We start from the raw sequence: 14,216 nt of genomic DNA on the forward strand, positions 1-14,216 counted from the left end.
CCAGAAACTCAAAGGTTCCCTGTAGTGTTTGTGCCCTAGGAGACTCTTACGTAACATACTTAAAATCTGTTGCATTTGCGTGAACAGAACCTGACCATTTACATTCAGGTCTACCTATCTGAGGGCCAGAGAAATCCTTCTCAAGTGGGAGAAACCATTTGGAGTTAATGAATATTATTATTATTATTATTATTATTATTATTAAAGATGCCAACTATGACTTAACTCCAGTGAAATTCAGGCATTTTGGTTAAACAATCCCAGCTCCTTGAGATCAACAGATACAGGATCTCAGGGTTAGGATAAAGTTGCCAGAATCTTTAGTGATGAATCTATAGTTTGGGGCTTCTGATTTAGTGCTTGTTATCTCCCATACTGTGGGTATCATTTACCACTGGATGCTATATTCCTGATGTTCTTTTTTTCCAAATGGCCTGTACTGACTTGGATTATCGTTGCATAACTCCATACCATTATTTTCCACTTGGAAATTGATCATCTGATTGGTGGTTGATATTCTTGTCTGGAATAATTACATTTAAGGTGCAGTGAGTTAGTGGAGAAAGGAGAGGATATTTATTATATAGAATCAAGTTTCTGATCATTTCTAAAGAAAAAAAGAAACCACTTGAGATATTAAAAGAAGTTCTGGTTTTTTACTACATCATTGTTGGTTCTTCCAAAAGCCACATTTTTAGTTTCTTTATTCGGAGACATATGGGGTACATAGTGAAAATAATGGCATTATTAGGAAAAGGTTGTTTGATCTATGGAGTCAATCCAAGTCTAATTTGCACTCCCCCTGGAGATCTCTGTCAAATTTGACAGCCTCTTGGGTTTTAAGGATACCAGAGGAAGACAGAAGCCTCTTTGGATTGATGACATATCACTGCTCTGTATTCTGGAAAGACCTTTAAATTCATTTCATGTTAAGACATGCCAGTCTTGTGAGGAAATAGAGACAATCTTAGCTAGGGAGATAAAGGTCTGGAATACAATGGAAAGACAAAGGCAGAAAGAGCTAAGAGACTATACAGACTATACAGAAATTCAAATTTAAGATCAGAAATATGGGTGACCATTCTAGGTTCTTTGACCTAGGCTTCTTTATTGTTGGGACTTGGGGCAACAAAGGTATAGCTTCTAAGAAATAAGATGTTAATTTTCAAATACATCTGTCTCCAGCACCTAGTCAGCCTTTTCTTTCTTTCAAAGACAGTGGGAAGACTCTTTCATTCACTGACTTCCTCTGCTCTCCATCACTGACCCTAAAATTTATTGCAACCACTTTTCCTCCTGGTTGGAATGTACTTTGCCAACAATGTATCCTTGAGCACCTGCTAACTTAAAGGAAAAATGCTATGTGCAAAACACGACACACAGGAATAAAAAAAATATAACTTTTTGACTTGCTATTCTGTCTCCTACTCTAAGAACCAAAAGCAAAAAAAAAAAAAAAAAGAAGAACCTCAGGGGTTATTGGATTCAAGAATTCTAAGTCTGTAAGTTTCCCCCTCTGGAACTCCCAATTTTACCTCTCTCTTTGTGTTGGCTTTATATGGGCTCCTTATATAGCTGAAAGTGTGACCTGGAAGCATCTAGCTTATATCATGGCTTGTTTTAATTGCTTCATCTTCACCCCACTAGTGAGGGAGAGATTCCCACCCGGGGTAATGGGGCTCTCTGAACACATGACATTCAACATTAGACAGATGAGGTTACTGCAGTTCATTAGTCATCTATACTCACAACCCAGGGGAGAGAACAGTGAATGCCATGGAGGACAACACGGGAGTTCTCTGGTACAGAGTGAGCAACCAAGGAAATAAGGCAACAACTAGGAACTGTGAGAGACAGACTTTGTAGTATCAAAGAGAGTAGACTGCCTCCTCATACGTTCCTACTGTAGAACATGATTGGATTGCTTAAGGATAAGCAGAAACTACATCTTGTCTGTTTGATAAGAATTACTTGTCAAAGGGAGCAGAATAGGGAGGAACTTGCAGCAAAAAAAAAAAAAAAAAAAAAAAAAAAAAAAAGGGGGGGGAGGGAAACCAGGGAATCGTCAGGCTGTTTTACATTTGCTTAGGGTTTCTGCTGCCTGTCACCAAACAGACCAAAGTTCTCTGCAAAAACCATTGGCTAGTTATTCCAAATATTTCATAATTATTAGTGTATGTAAAATATAATTAATAGAATAAAACTATATGAAATGTTTATTTAATATTGTTTGGTACTTCTTTGATAGTTGATGTTTAAACTAGGAATTTCTGGCAGAACATAACAACTAACTTTTGGTGGTGGCATTTTTGATGTGACAGGCACTGTGCTAAAAAGCTTTCCATTCATATACATTTCCCTTCTGCCTCTGACTTTCTAAAATAAAGAATGTGATTCTCTATCACATATGCACAGGTTTGAGTAGAATAAGAATGGGATAATGCAGGTGACTCAGGAATGACAAATGCTTCAAGGAATTCTTCATGTATCTCTGTTGGTGCTAATGAAGCAGTTTGCCTCCAATAGAGAAAATAATTCAGAAGAGAGAAATCACTTTCTCACTAATGTAATTTATCCACAGTTTGGAGGATGCTCAGGGTAGACACAGGAGTGTCTCACACTTTCAAGGCTTTTGGTTCAAGGAGGTTGGGGTGGATGTGGGTGTCCAACAGAATTTCATGGCGTTAAGGAAGATCAGCCTAAAACCATGCTAGCCTTCAGCAGACAGATGGCCTTGTACTTCTGACAGATCACAGTACACATATGGCTGCTGGCGCATGTCACCACATTAACAACTCTAGGAACAGCGACACACAGCTAATTAGACACCACCATGGCTGTTTGGGGATTGGACGAGTGACGGTTACTCTGGGAGGAAAGGGGTAACAGATACTATACAACCCTGAGTCATCACCAGAAGGGAGAAAATGCAAACTTACGTACATAGGAGTCTTCAGGATAAACTACAACGGCCACTGTGTCACAGACAGAAGATCCACACTTAGATATCGAAGACAGAAATGTGTTAGCTTACGCAGCTCCGAACAAGACCATCGAAGCCGAGGGTGAGAGAAACACACACATTAACATCCAGAGAGAGTCTTGTCCTTCTCCGCCTGAGGGTCCCTCTGGCCTTTTGCTCCAGATGTGTCTTGGAAATGGACTATAATGAAGGTAGCATAGTTACCACAAAAACACAGATTTGCTATTCTTTGGGGGAGCCTGGAGCTCTTGGGGCTGGGCCTGGGCTGTGATGGAAGGCATTAACGATAAAGCTGAAACTGTTACAAGCCAAACTTCCTAATCTCTTGCAATGTCAATCTCACTACAGTGCAGATGCATTCTTAACTGTTTAATTTTGTCTGTGTCAGATTTACATGCATACCATATTGCTTATTCTGTATTAGAGAAACCATCAGGCATTTCTGATGAGGAAATTACATGGTGGACTGATCTTAATGGAATTTGGAATATAGGAAATCATCACATAGCCATTGGCATCCAATGCATCATTATTGCCAACATACCTAGTAGGCATGTCCAGGAGACCACCCTTATTTATTTTTTGGTTAAGGACTCACTAATCCGGTACCTGCCATGCTCAGCACATACCTCACAGAATTCCTTGAGTGGAAGATTATGGCATGGAGCCATGTGCAAAAGAGCCAACAAAAAATACCTCCCTAAGTTCTCTTCCTCATAACAGGGCACTATTGGACATCCAACATGAACCCTCTAGAACGTTGGCCATTACGTATGTTTCCCTATAGATAAAACATTAATGGAAGATTTTAAACATCAGATTCAATACTAGGCATTTTCTTGTACACACGTCTATTGCTGCAGGAATTTAAAACCCTGGGGGTAGAGTACATATTATTCTTATTTGCAGCATAAGGCATAACATGCTCCGAAATATACACATCATTGTGGCCCCGACCGTCCCTGGAACAGTATGATGCCGTTGACCTCAAGGACGATCGAAGATAGCTGTCATTCACTGCCTGGGATGGCAACGAGTGTTTATAAGGGTCCGAGGGGCATCTCCCAATAACTAGGCGTTGGTCACCCCCGTAGGAGTGGAGGAAAGGGTTATCAGAGGTGTGGTCTGGCAAGAGAGACTTGCTCCTCTTGCTGTCCTCCAGACCTTGGGGGAAAAGGGAGCTTTTGTTCCCCGAGAGTTTGCTTGAGGGGACACTAAACAGGCTCCCATACAAATTTCCCTCCAGAAGCCGTTCCCTGTCCTTGAGGCTTATGCTCCGGGAGGGCCTGCTAAGGTCTAGCTCCCTGGGTTTGTCGAGAATGTTATCATAGGAATGCTGACGGCTAATCCTTAGCTTGTTCTTTTGGAACTGGAGGGCATTGTTCTGTGCCCAGTCCTGCTGGTAGACCTCCTCCTGGGTGGCTGGGTTACCTGTCTCCTGAAGCATCTGGTCTTCATCGATGTCATAGAGGTTCCCCATCCGCAGACAGGCGTCGCACTTGAAGGGGGACCTCATGGTAAAATGGCCCGAATAGGTGGGCAGGTTGGAAAGGCAGCTCCTGCAGTGTGTGGAGTTCTGCCGGTGCCGCTCGCTGCCCTCGCTGTGAGGGGAGCCCTTGTCTTTCAAGGTGAAGTGCTTGGAGTAGAGTTTATACTGGTCATTGTTGGGAAGCCCGTCTTCATTGTGCAGGGGGTTCCTGTTCATCGGCAGCGTCGAGTCCCCCTTGCGGAAGTTTTCATTGTGGTCCTGGTAGGCGTTTGGGAAGCCCACGTTCTCAGGAAGGGCCATGTTTTCTACAAACTGGGGAGGGTCTAAGTGGAAACCGGGTTCCTTCTCACCATCGATGGTGTAGATCTTGTCCCTGGGGGAGCTCGCTTTGGTTTTTAGGTAGGTGCGTTCGACCTCACTGCAGTCCTTGGGGTATTTGGAGGCCATCGATCTTTTGAAGTTGTCCTTGGTTTTGTGGTTCTTATTGTTGTCAGGTTCCCTATGGCATGTGGCCCGGCTTGAAGTTTCTGAAATGTCAGAGTGAGCCACCTCCTCTGGAAGGTACCTTGGGCTCTTTAGGGAGTGGGTTCTATTCTCCACTGTCCCCTCCTCTCTTTGAGATACTGGATTCTGGGTCAGTGAATCCTGGCGTATAGAATCCATGGATTTCTTCCAAAGCTGTCGAGGCCTGGAGTTCGCTTTGGATTCTGTGCTCACGGCCACCTCCACCGTGTTAGGGTTGGACTCATTGAGAGTCAGAGGGTGTTGTCCCTGGAACACATAGTTATTGAGGTTATCCTTATGCCTGTTGGCCACAAATGTTTGGAGCTCATTCATATTCTCTCCAAAGATGCTGTCTTTCCCCTGAAAAGACCTATTGTCTGAGTATATCAAATTCCCCTTATCTGAAACCATGTCCATGATGAGGGAACCTCTTTGGATGAAGTCAGCAGCTCTTTTGGGTGAATCCATTCTCGAAGAGTTCATGTTGGACATGTTGGAGATGTTTTTGGCTGAGCGAAGGAGTTTTAACATGTTGCTCTGGGATCCAGTCAGATTGAAGTCTGGAGACTTCTTTTTCTCTTCGATGTGCACTCCATGAATGCAGCTGTAGATACCCTGTGGGGCAAGTAACATGAAACACCATCAGCAGTAGTGACGGCTGTGAAATCATCTCACACCTGCACTTTACCAGTGAACGTGAGATACATACTTTTTTTAGGGGCCCTGGAGAAATAGCAAAATTCAATCTGAATCCTAACCATGTTTCCTAAATGTCTGAGACAAGTTGCAAAGCATCAGGTTTACTTTATTGCTCTAGTTTAGTATTATCTGATACCTTTGTAGAAGCACACATGGCATTTGAGAATAGTTATCAACTGATATTCATACATCTATCAACTATGAATGGCTCAGTGCCTTCAAATATCTCCTTAGGAGAGGGGTGTTCAACTGACCCTCTCAACACCCACGTCACCAACCCACACATTTATTAATGTTTTGGAGTGTCATCATTGGAGTCTGGAAACCAGAGTTAGCTATTGAGAAATAAGCTAGGTTAGCATAAAAGGATCACCTATACTCTGTCAATGTAAGGGAAGGGAAAATTCCTGAAAAAAAGGGATAGGCATGTGACCCAAGCTGGCCAGTCAGAAACATCTCTTCTACCTGGACATATTGATTGGTCTAAATGTGGGCATGAAGTTCATGTGAAGATGATAGGCTTTTCTCTTTTTGTAAGGAGGAAGGAGGAGTTATAGCGAGCTGGTCCTGCTACCATGTGAGGATGCTAGCCTGAGAATGACAACATCTCAATGAAAAGAAGAGCCTAAGGGGCACAGAGAGAGATTCAGTTTGAATCCCTTTGTGATTAAGGCTCCCCGAGGCCTTAAACCCTGGACCACCTTTTGGACTTTTTCTCAGTCCACTCAGTATATCTGTTGTGTGTTTGTTCACGTGTGAGTTTATTCGGTGTAACTAGAATTGGGTTTTAGTGTCTAGTAATAATAAAGAGTTCTGATAACACAATGCCACCACCTTTAAGTCCACCCAGAAAACTGAATGTCTTAGGGACACCTGGGCAGTGTAAGCACAGACACCCCCATCTAGGTCTTCTTGTCTTCTACTCCTTCCTTTCTTAAATATAATCATTTACTTTCACTTAAAAGTAACTGTTACCAGGGAAGAGCTCTTGATTCACTCTACAGTAGGCAAACGGGCATCAGGAACATTTTGACTTGTGGCCTTCATCATTTGTCCCGACTGCCATCCCAGGTGGAAGGCTTGGAAGGCTTGCTTAAGGAAGCAACTGGATCAAATCTGCAGAATTCGGCCTGGCCCTCCCAAGATTGGCAGAGAACCGACCCAAGAGGAGTTTTATAAAGCAGATCCAGTGGTTGCTGCTGACTCTGGTACAAACTAAGGTAAGTATGTGTGAATGACTGTAGGCTCTGATCCAGTGGCTTCATGGGTCTCCCATGGCGGGGATTAGCTGCACCTGCAGGAATGGTCACGGAGCTGTGACAGCCTCAGCTCATTGCACTGTTGCATTTTTCTGGTAGTTTTCTAAAGACACCCTCCACTCCAATCTTCAAAGAACCATGAACAGAAAGGCTTACAGCCACCAGTGTGGGCATCTCTTTCTCGAAATTTCCCAACCCCAGGTTAAGGCTCCCTGGGGCCTGATGCACTGGCATCGTGTCCTTTCCTACCTTCTGGCAGCCTTATCTATAGCCTCCTTCTCTAGGCTGTATATGGATGGCTGTCCATCCTGCTACAAAGCCACACCCACTCCTCTTTGCTGCCACAGCTGTTGCAACACCCAGACCATGGATGTGGAAATCACACAAACGTGCCCTGCAGTTCACACAGTGCAGTGTTGTCTCATCCGTCTGTTAGCCTGTGTCGTCTTCACCCAATTTAGTACTGTAACCATCTCATGCTCTGACCCAGAGGGGTTCTACTATGGTGAAAAGCGATGTGGCTCTTAGGCGTCAGCATCAGCCAAGGTCTGTCTTTTCTTCTTCTTAGTATTATGAGAATAGCAGCTTCTAAACAAATTTTCTTTTCTAATTGTGCAGTACTATTCTAACAAGCGGCTGTCCTTTCCCCAGAGCTTGTAAGAGCCACCTAGCTAATCCCCTACCCCCACCCCAGAGCAATATGTTCCCACCCGCAAAGATGGACAGCTGTCTTTCTATTTGGAGGAGCTGCAGACGCCGTCAGAGAGCTGAGCTATTTCTCAAGAAATGGGAGGATGGTTGGTCAGCCCTGATTTCCCTGGGATTAACACAGTTTAGCAAGGGAAGTTCCCAGTGCTGAGGCCATGGAAAGGAGTCAAGGAGATGGACCAGCCAGCACTCCAGCATCCTCCAACCAAGTCAATCATCTTTCAGATGGACTGATGAGGAGGAGAGTGCCTATTTCAGAAGAACGGCAAGAAGCCCAGGGTGGACCCCCTGGATGTGAATCTCAGCTCCATCATTCATGAGCTTTTTCACCTTGAATAAGCCACTACATGTATCTGAGTCTCAATTCCCACATCTGTGAAATGGGAATCATGTCCTTCTAAGGTGGGCACAAAGGCAAGGCAAAAGAATCCAAATACAGTACCCAAAATGATCATGGCTCACTAAGCATGAGCTGGACCAGTCACTCCATCACTTATGACCTCCTCTTCCTTGTTCTCTCCTACTTCTTTCTTCTTTCACATTAACTTGAGCATGCAAGACTCAAGAAATGTTATTCTTTACTAACTAAGGTTTGCTTTGGAATGCCATTTGGCTTTCTGGTTGGGTAGACCAAACCATACCTCAGGAAACAAATAAATCCCTAGGATAGAATGCCTTTCTTCCCTGCCTATTTCTACCTTTCTCTCCTCTTCTCTTTTACTCATGGATTCCAGCTACATTCTGTGGGCTGTAAAAATGAGATACCCCCTTTGTCTCACAGTGGGCTCAGAGTCAGATAAAGCAAGCATTGATTACTGCATGTGCTGCTTCAGAGAATTTCTTTGCTTCTCCCAGAGGATGTTTGTTCTCTCAGAACATTCTCCATGGAGCACAGGGCTCTATGTCCTCCTTGGTCCTTCAAGCTTGAGCCTGATCCCTAGCCACAGAGACTTCTATGGGTCCCAGTCATGTGATGGCCTGAGCTTCCTCCCCTCTGTTCCCGTGCTCCCCTCCTTGGGTTTCACTGAGAAGGCTGCCCCAGTTTCCATCCCCCTGGCCTTTGGCTCCACAAGGTTTTCTATTCTGCACATCTCAGGAAATAACCAGACCAATTCATTCTGCTGGCAACAGTGAAGATTTTTTCTAAATGGGAAGGAAAATGTTGTGGAGAGAAAACAAAAGTGAAGAGCATCCCAGATAGGGAGGATGCATTTTTGAGCATCAGAAAATACAAGGGCCACAGCTGTGGGAGAAGTGGGTTCCTATGTTAGGTAAATGTCTCCTTTGAGCTCTGGTCTTCTCCCTTGGCAGCACCAGGAGTGCATGGATATCAAATTTTTATTTGTGGTGCATTAACCAGGAGCTTCCCAAAGGATCATGAACCCTGAGGAGACTGCGTGGTGACAGGTTTCAGTGTATTGGCTAGATGTTCAACACACAGAAAGGAGAAGACTAGTAATGGACAGATCCAGTTTCTGTGCAGCAAAACAAAACAAACAGAAACCTGCATTGGGGGAGAAGTACATTTCAGAGCATCCAGGCCAGCATCTCTTAAGAAGAAGCCTCAATTACTCTGGTGTTGATTAGAGCATGCAGTCAAACCCTGCATGAACAGGTAAGTTTCCTCTTGCCTGCCTTTTACTGGTCTGCTAGATGAAGTGAGAAGGTCTCATTCTAACCTTTATGGACTTGTTTTCTCCATCCACAGGGTAGGTGTGAGCTTATCAACCCCAGAGGGTATTGTGAGGATTAAGATGTCAGAGATAACATGCTTGGCCAAGGCCCTCATCTGCACATGAGGCATAATCCATTGCATAGATGTGATCTTACACCTGAGGAAAATAGGCTTGTTTCTTGAAAATTCTCTACTAAAGACCTTGTGGAAGAAAATGATAGTTGCACACAATGAACATCCTTTTGTTTCAATGCGTACTCTGTGCTTTGTGAGAACACACGAAAGTAAGAAGCTGTATGTGTGAATGTGCACTGAAGACAAGCTTTAGAGGTGGTGACAGCCCCCAGTCAGGAAAGCAGGACGTTCTTTTAGCAACTGGAGCTATGCTGTGCACAGCGTCAGGGGCCACACCCATTGTGAGCTCATTTAACAAGCAGGAGAGGCAACAAAGTATCATCATGTCTGAGACTTTCCTAATTCACACAGTTCAGGCTGCATTTATTTAATCTTTTATTTTTTAAAGAATTATTTATTTAATTTCATTTATTATTATTTTTATTTTTAAATTTGCTATGGGGGATGCGCACTCACCAGAGAAAGAGGGAAAGTGAGAAAGCAAGCTACCAGGTCTGGGACTCGAACCACAGTCAGCCATGTGGGAGTCCAGTGCTTTAAGCACTATGCCACCTGCTGGCCCCAGGCTGCAGTTATTTTAAGTATTATCTGGAGAAAAGGAGAGTCAGGGCTCAAACAGGGTTCCTCATAGTCTTTGACAATATAGTAGAGAAGGTGGCTGGAGTTCCTAAGAGGGCACAGAAGTCTCTACATCGCTCCCATGGAACTTGGGACCCTCTCTCCCTTAGGGAGGAGGAAGCTCAATTCAAATTCAAGCTTGTCAAACAACAATACAAACCATGCCTATTCCTGTACTGTCCAGCACTTCCTTCCTTCCTTCCTTCCTTCCTTCCTTCCTTCCTTCCTATCCCTCAAGGTGCTTGGAAAGGAAGTGAGGGCTTTAGCTAATTTCTTATCATGATGATCCTACCAACTTGGCTCCCTTAATGTCTCTCAGACAGAGGAAATGCTCTGGAATTACAAGTAAATACAACAGTGTGCATTTGCTCAAGATAATCCAAGAGTGATTGTATGAACAGCCTTTGGTAATTGGCTGGGAAAATTAGCTTAAAGTTGGCATAATTCCTACCTATATGTATGCACGGTGTTATTTTTAAGCAGTCTGTGTGTTTAGATGCCATCAAGCTAATTAGGAAATATGTATTTGCATAGAACCCAAGTTTGGAGTGCAATTGAATGGAGAAAAATAAATCCTCCCCACTAAGCTAATGTGTACCTTCTGAATCTCCAAAATTCTTGAAATTACTGAATTCTAAGGGTATACACATTTATTTTAAAGCTATTAGTTTTCCCAATAAACATTAATGTATAAAATCAGATGTTTTAAATTAAAGATGTGTTTCAAATACTAATTCATTAAGATCTTCCAGGATGAAAATAATACCAATGTGATTAAATAGGAGAACTGGGTAAATAGATAAATGAGTTGGTGAATGAATACATGGTAGGGGGTGGGGGGTAGATAGGTAGATTGATAGATTATACTATCAATATAATATATATATAGTGTTGGAGGATTTGTGAATGATATCCATTTATACACTTTTATTATGATGTAGGTAAGAGACAAGGTTGTGATGCATATGTGAATTTATATTATGTGAATTGCATGCACATGTATGTTTGCAATACGAATTGTATCAAATCTCTTATGTTGCTTGTATTTGATATTTGTTACATGCAAAGAGTATGGATGTTGACTGGTCCCACATTTTCTGAATCAAATCCTGGCTCCCCCACTTAACTAGATGTGTGGCAATGCCTTTAACCTCCTCCCTTGAAGTTTTACAATTTGTTATCAGGGACTAATAACAATACCTACCTCACAGACTTGGTTTGTAAGTTAAATAGGATGAAGAGTATAAAGTCCTTATGTGGTGCCTGGCACATATAAGAGCTCCAAAAATATACGCATTCCTGTGGTCATCACATTATCGATGACTTACATCACATGAAACTCAATAGCAGCACACACCTGTCATCCTGGGCTGCCTGAAGGAAGGTTTTCTGTATTGCACACCAGCCTGCCGTAGTATGTGTATTCTGTGCCATTGTTGTGTTGGGTTAAATGTGCATTTGTGTGTTCTGTTGAATGTATATACATTCTCTTCGGGTACTTGACATCTGTGTTTCATTTCAGGTTCTACTATTGGGTTGTCAGAAATGTCATGATGTATTTTTTCTCTGTTTTCCTATTCAGAAATGCTTTTCAGACAACCCAAAACATTGCACAGATCTTTGTGTTGTTTCAAATGTGTGCACACTGCATCGTGTTACATGGACTCGTGGTCTGTCATTCATGTCCTGTAGTGATGCATGAACAGATTGTAGCATCTGCACAGGAATGTGGGTGCTGGTGTTGTTTGGCACACCTGGGTGCTGATGGTAGAGGTGGCCACACACTGGTTTTGTTTGGTGTATGTGTGCGTGTTTAAAAGATTTATTTATTTAATTTATTTATCATTAATATTATGTTAAATTTGCTACAGGGCATGTATGCTCAACACAGAGAGACACAAAGAAAGGGAGAGAAAGAGAGAGGAAGTGAAAAAGCAAGTCATCAGGTCTGGGAATTGAACTGTGGTTTGTTGTGTTGGGTTAAATGTGCATTTGTGTGTTCTGTTGAATGTATATACATTCTCTTCGGGTACTTGACATCTGTGTTTCATTTCAGGTTCTACTATTGGGTTGTCAGAAATGTCATGATGTATTTTTTCTCTGTTTTCCTATTCAGAAATGCTTTTCAGACAACCCAAAACATTGCACAGATCTTTGTGTTGTTTCAAATGTGTGCACACTGCATCGTGTTACATGGACTCGTGGTCTGTCATTCATGTCCTGTAGTGATGCATGAACAGATTGTAGCATCTGCACAGGAATGTGGGTGCTGGTGTTGTTTGGCACACCTGGGTGCTGATGGTAGAGGTGGCCACACACTGGTTTTGTTTGGTGTATGTGTGCGTGTTTAAAAGATTTATTTATTTAATTTATTTATCATTAATATTATGTTAAATTTGCTACAGGGCATGTATGCTCAACACAGAGAGACACAAAGAAAGGGAGAGAAAGAGAGAGGAAGTGAAAAAGCAAGTCATCAGGTCTGGGAATTGAACTGTGGTTGGCCATGTGGAAATCCAGCACCCTAACCACCGTACCACCTGCTGGCCTTTTGTTTCATTTGTAATGGATTTCATTATTAATATTTGAAAATTGAAATATTCATATAAAATCAGATGGCAGTTTCTCCTTTAAAAAGTAAAAGAACTGATAATATTGGCTCCATGTTCCCGTATGATAATACTTAGCGGCAGTCAGCTGCCCCTCTAGGTATGATAGACATTATGCATCTGGCACAGTCCCCAGAGTTCTCTATCATTCCCTCACGTTGACACCTGTGTTCGTTTCTGTTTCATCTCATTCGTGTTATCTTTCTCATGTCCAGCCTGCCGTGCCCATTCCCATATCCTTTCTGGCTTCCAGAGTCATGCAAGTTTGCACCCCCTGCCTTATAAATGCACAAAGCCTGCATTACCCTTTGAGAAACCCAAGAAGGGTTGGTGAGAGAAAGAACCCCTAGAGAAGTCAAGAATTTCTGACTCTCTGGAAGCCTTATCCTTTTCTAAACCTGCCTTCTGTATAAGGCAGAAGCTGCCAGAGATACTGACCCTGCTGATGGAGAAGAGCAGCCCTGGTCGGTCTGAGCACACGCCTGTGAAACAGAAGCGCAGCTTCCAGTAGAAGAGGTGCTCCCAAATGAAGGTGATGAGGCTGAGGGCCATGGCTGCCGCCAACATGTAGAACACGCCCGCCATGTTGTCAATGTCCAGCTGGCTGCTCATGACCTCGTTCTTCTCATTGTGGCAGATCCCTGTGAGCCACAGTGTCTCCAGCTCCTCCATCTCACCTGAACAGAACACAACATCCACAGGCAGTAAGTTTCAGAGCGTGTACACCCCATGTGTAACATACAGCTGGGTAATATGTAGCCTGAAGGCAAATTATTGAGCTTTTCTGGTTCATTTGCTCACTTATTAAGCAAAGATAATAAACAATACCTGCCTAATATCATTGCAGTGAGAATGAGATGCAATAATGTGTAGAGCAGATTTAGCACAGTCTCTGGCTTTGTTTTGGTTTGGTTGTTGTTGCTGTCATTGTTGTTTTGTCATTATTAATATGTTCTTCCCACATTGCTTTCTCCTACTCCTGTTCCCAATACTCACCCAAGCCCAGACAGGCCATGGGAATAAATTGGCAGCGTGTCACAGTAGAAAGATGTGTGTGCTCGCCAGAAAGACAGAGAGAGACAGAAAGTGATAAATCACCCCCCAGTGGGGATGGCCACGTTGCAATTCCTTCTCCTTCATTCTCCTCTCAAGATCTTGGGCATGCATGCACACACACCCAGTGTGAGTTAAAGCCACCAGGTCTGGGACTTGAACTGCTGTCGAGTACATGGGAGTCCAGCAACATGGTCATTACACCAACTGCTGGTCCCAGATTCCTTTAAATTCTCACTTCATCTTTCACTAGCAGTGACTTAAGAACCAAACTTATCCTGTCTGTGAAATAGATAAAATAATAAACAGTGTCTGTCAAAAATCCCTTAAGTGTCTGATTCACCGCATGTTTACTGCTGTAAGGGAAATGCTTAGCACACTGCCTAGCACATGCTAGTCCTCAAATACATTATTTCCTTCTTGCCTTTCTTTCTAGAACATTCAAAATTACTCCAAAAAGTCACACACCATGAATGGATGTAAG

At 43.0% G+C, this 14,216-nt stretch overlaps 1 protein-coding gene across 2 annotated transcripts in view; it reads right to left on the reverse strand.

The window, feature by feature from the left end:
- Positions 1-14,216, reverse strand: part of GRIN2A (glutamate ionotropic receptor NMDA type subunit 2A) — a 520,859-nt gene that overhangs the window by 60,770 nt on the left and 445,873 nt on the right. The window contains exons 13-14 of one of the 2 annotated variants that reach the window (XM_006146507.1): positions 13,118-13,356; positions 4,415-5,591 (exon numbers count right to left, since the gene is read on the reverse strand). In XM_006146507.1, the coding sequence (XP_006146569.1) occupies positions 4,415-5,591; positions 13,118-13,356 (1,416 nt within the window). Of the gene's footprint in view, positions 1-2,045; positions 5,592-13,117; positions 13,357-14,216 lie in introns of those variants that run through there. The other variant, XM_006146504.2, reaches the window with a different exon arrangement.

The sequence above is a fragment of the Tupaia chinensis genome, unplaced genomic scaffold, assembly GCF_000334495.1.
Source record: "Tupaia chinensis unplaced genomic scaffold, TupChi_1.0 Scaffold000182_1, whole genome shotgun sequence".
NCBI lineage: Eukaryota > Metazoa > Chordata > Mammalia > Scandentia > Tupaiidae > Tupaia > Tupaia belangeri.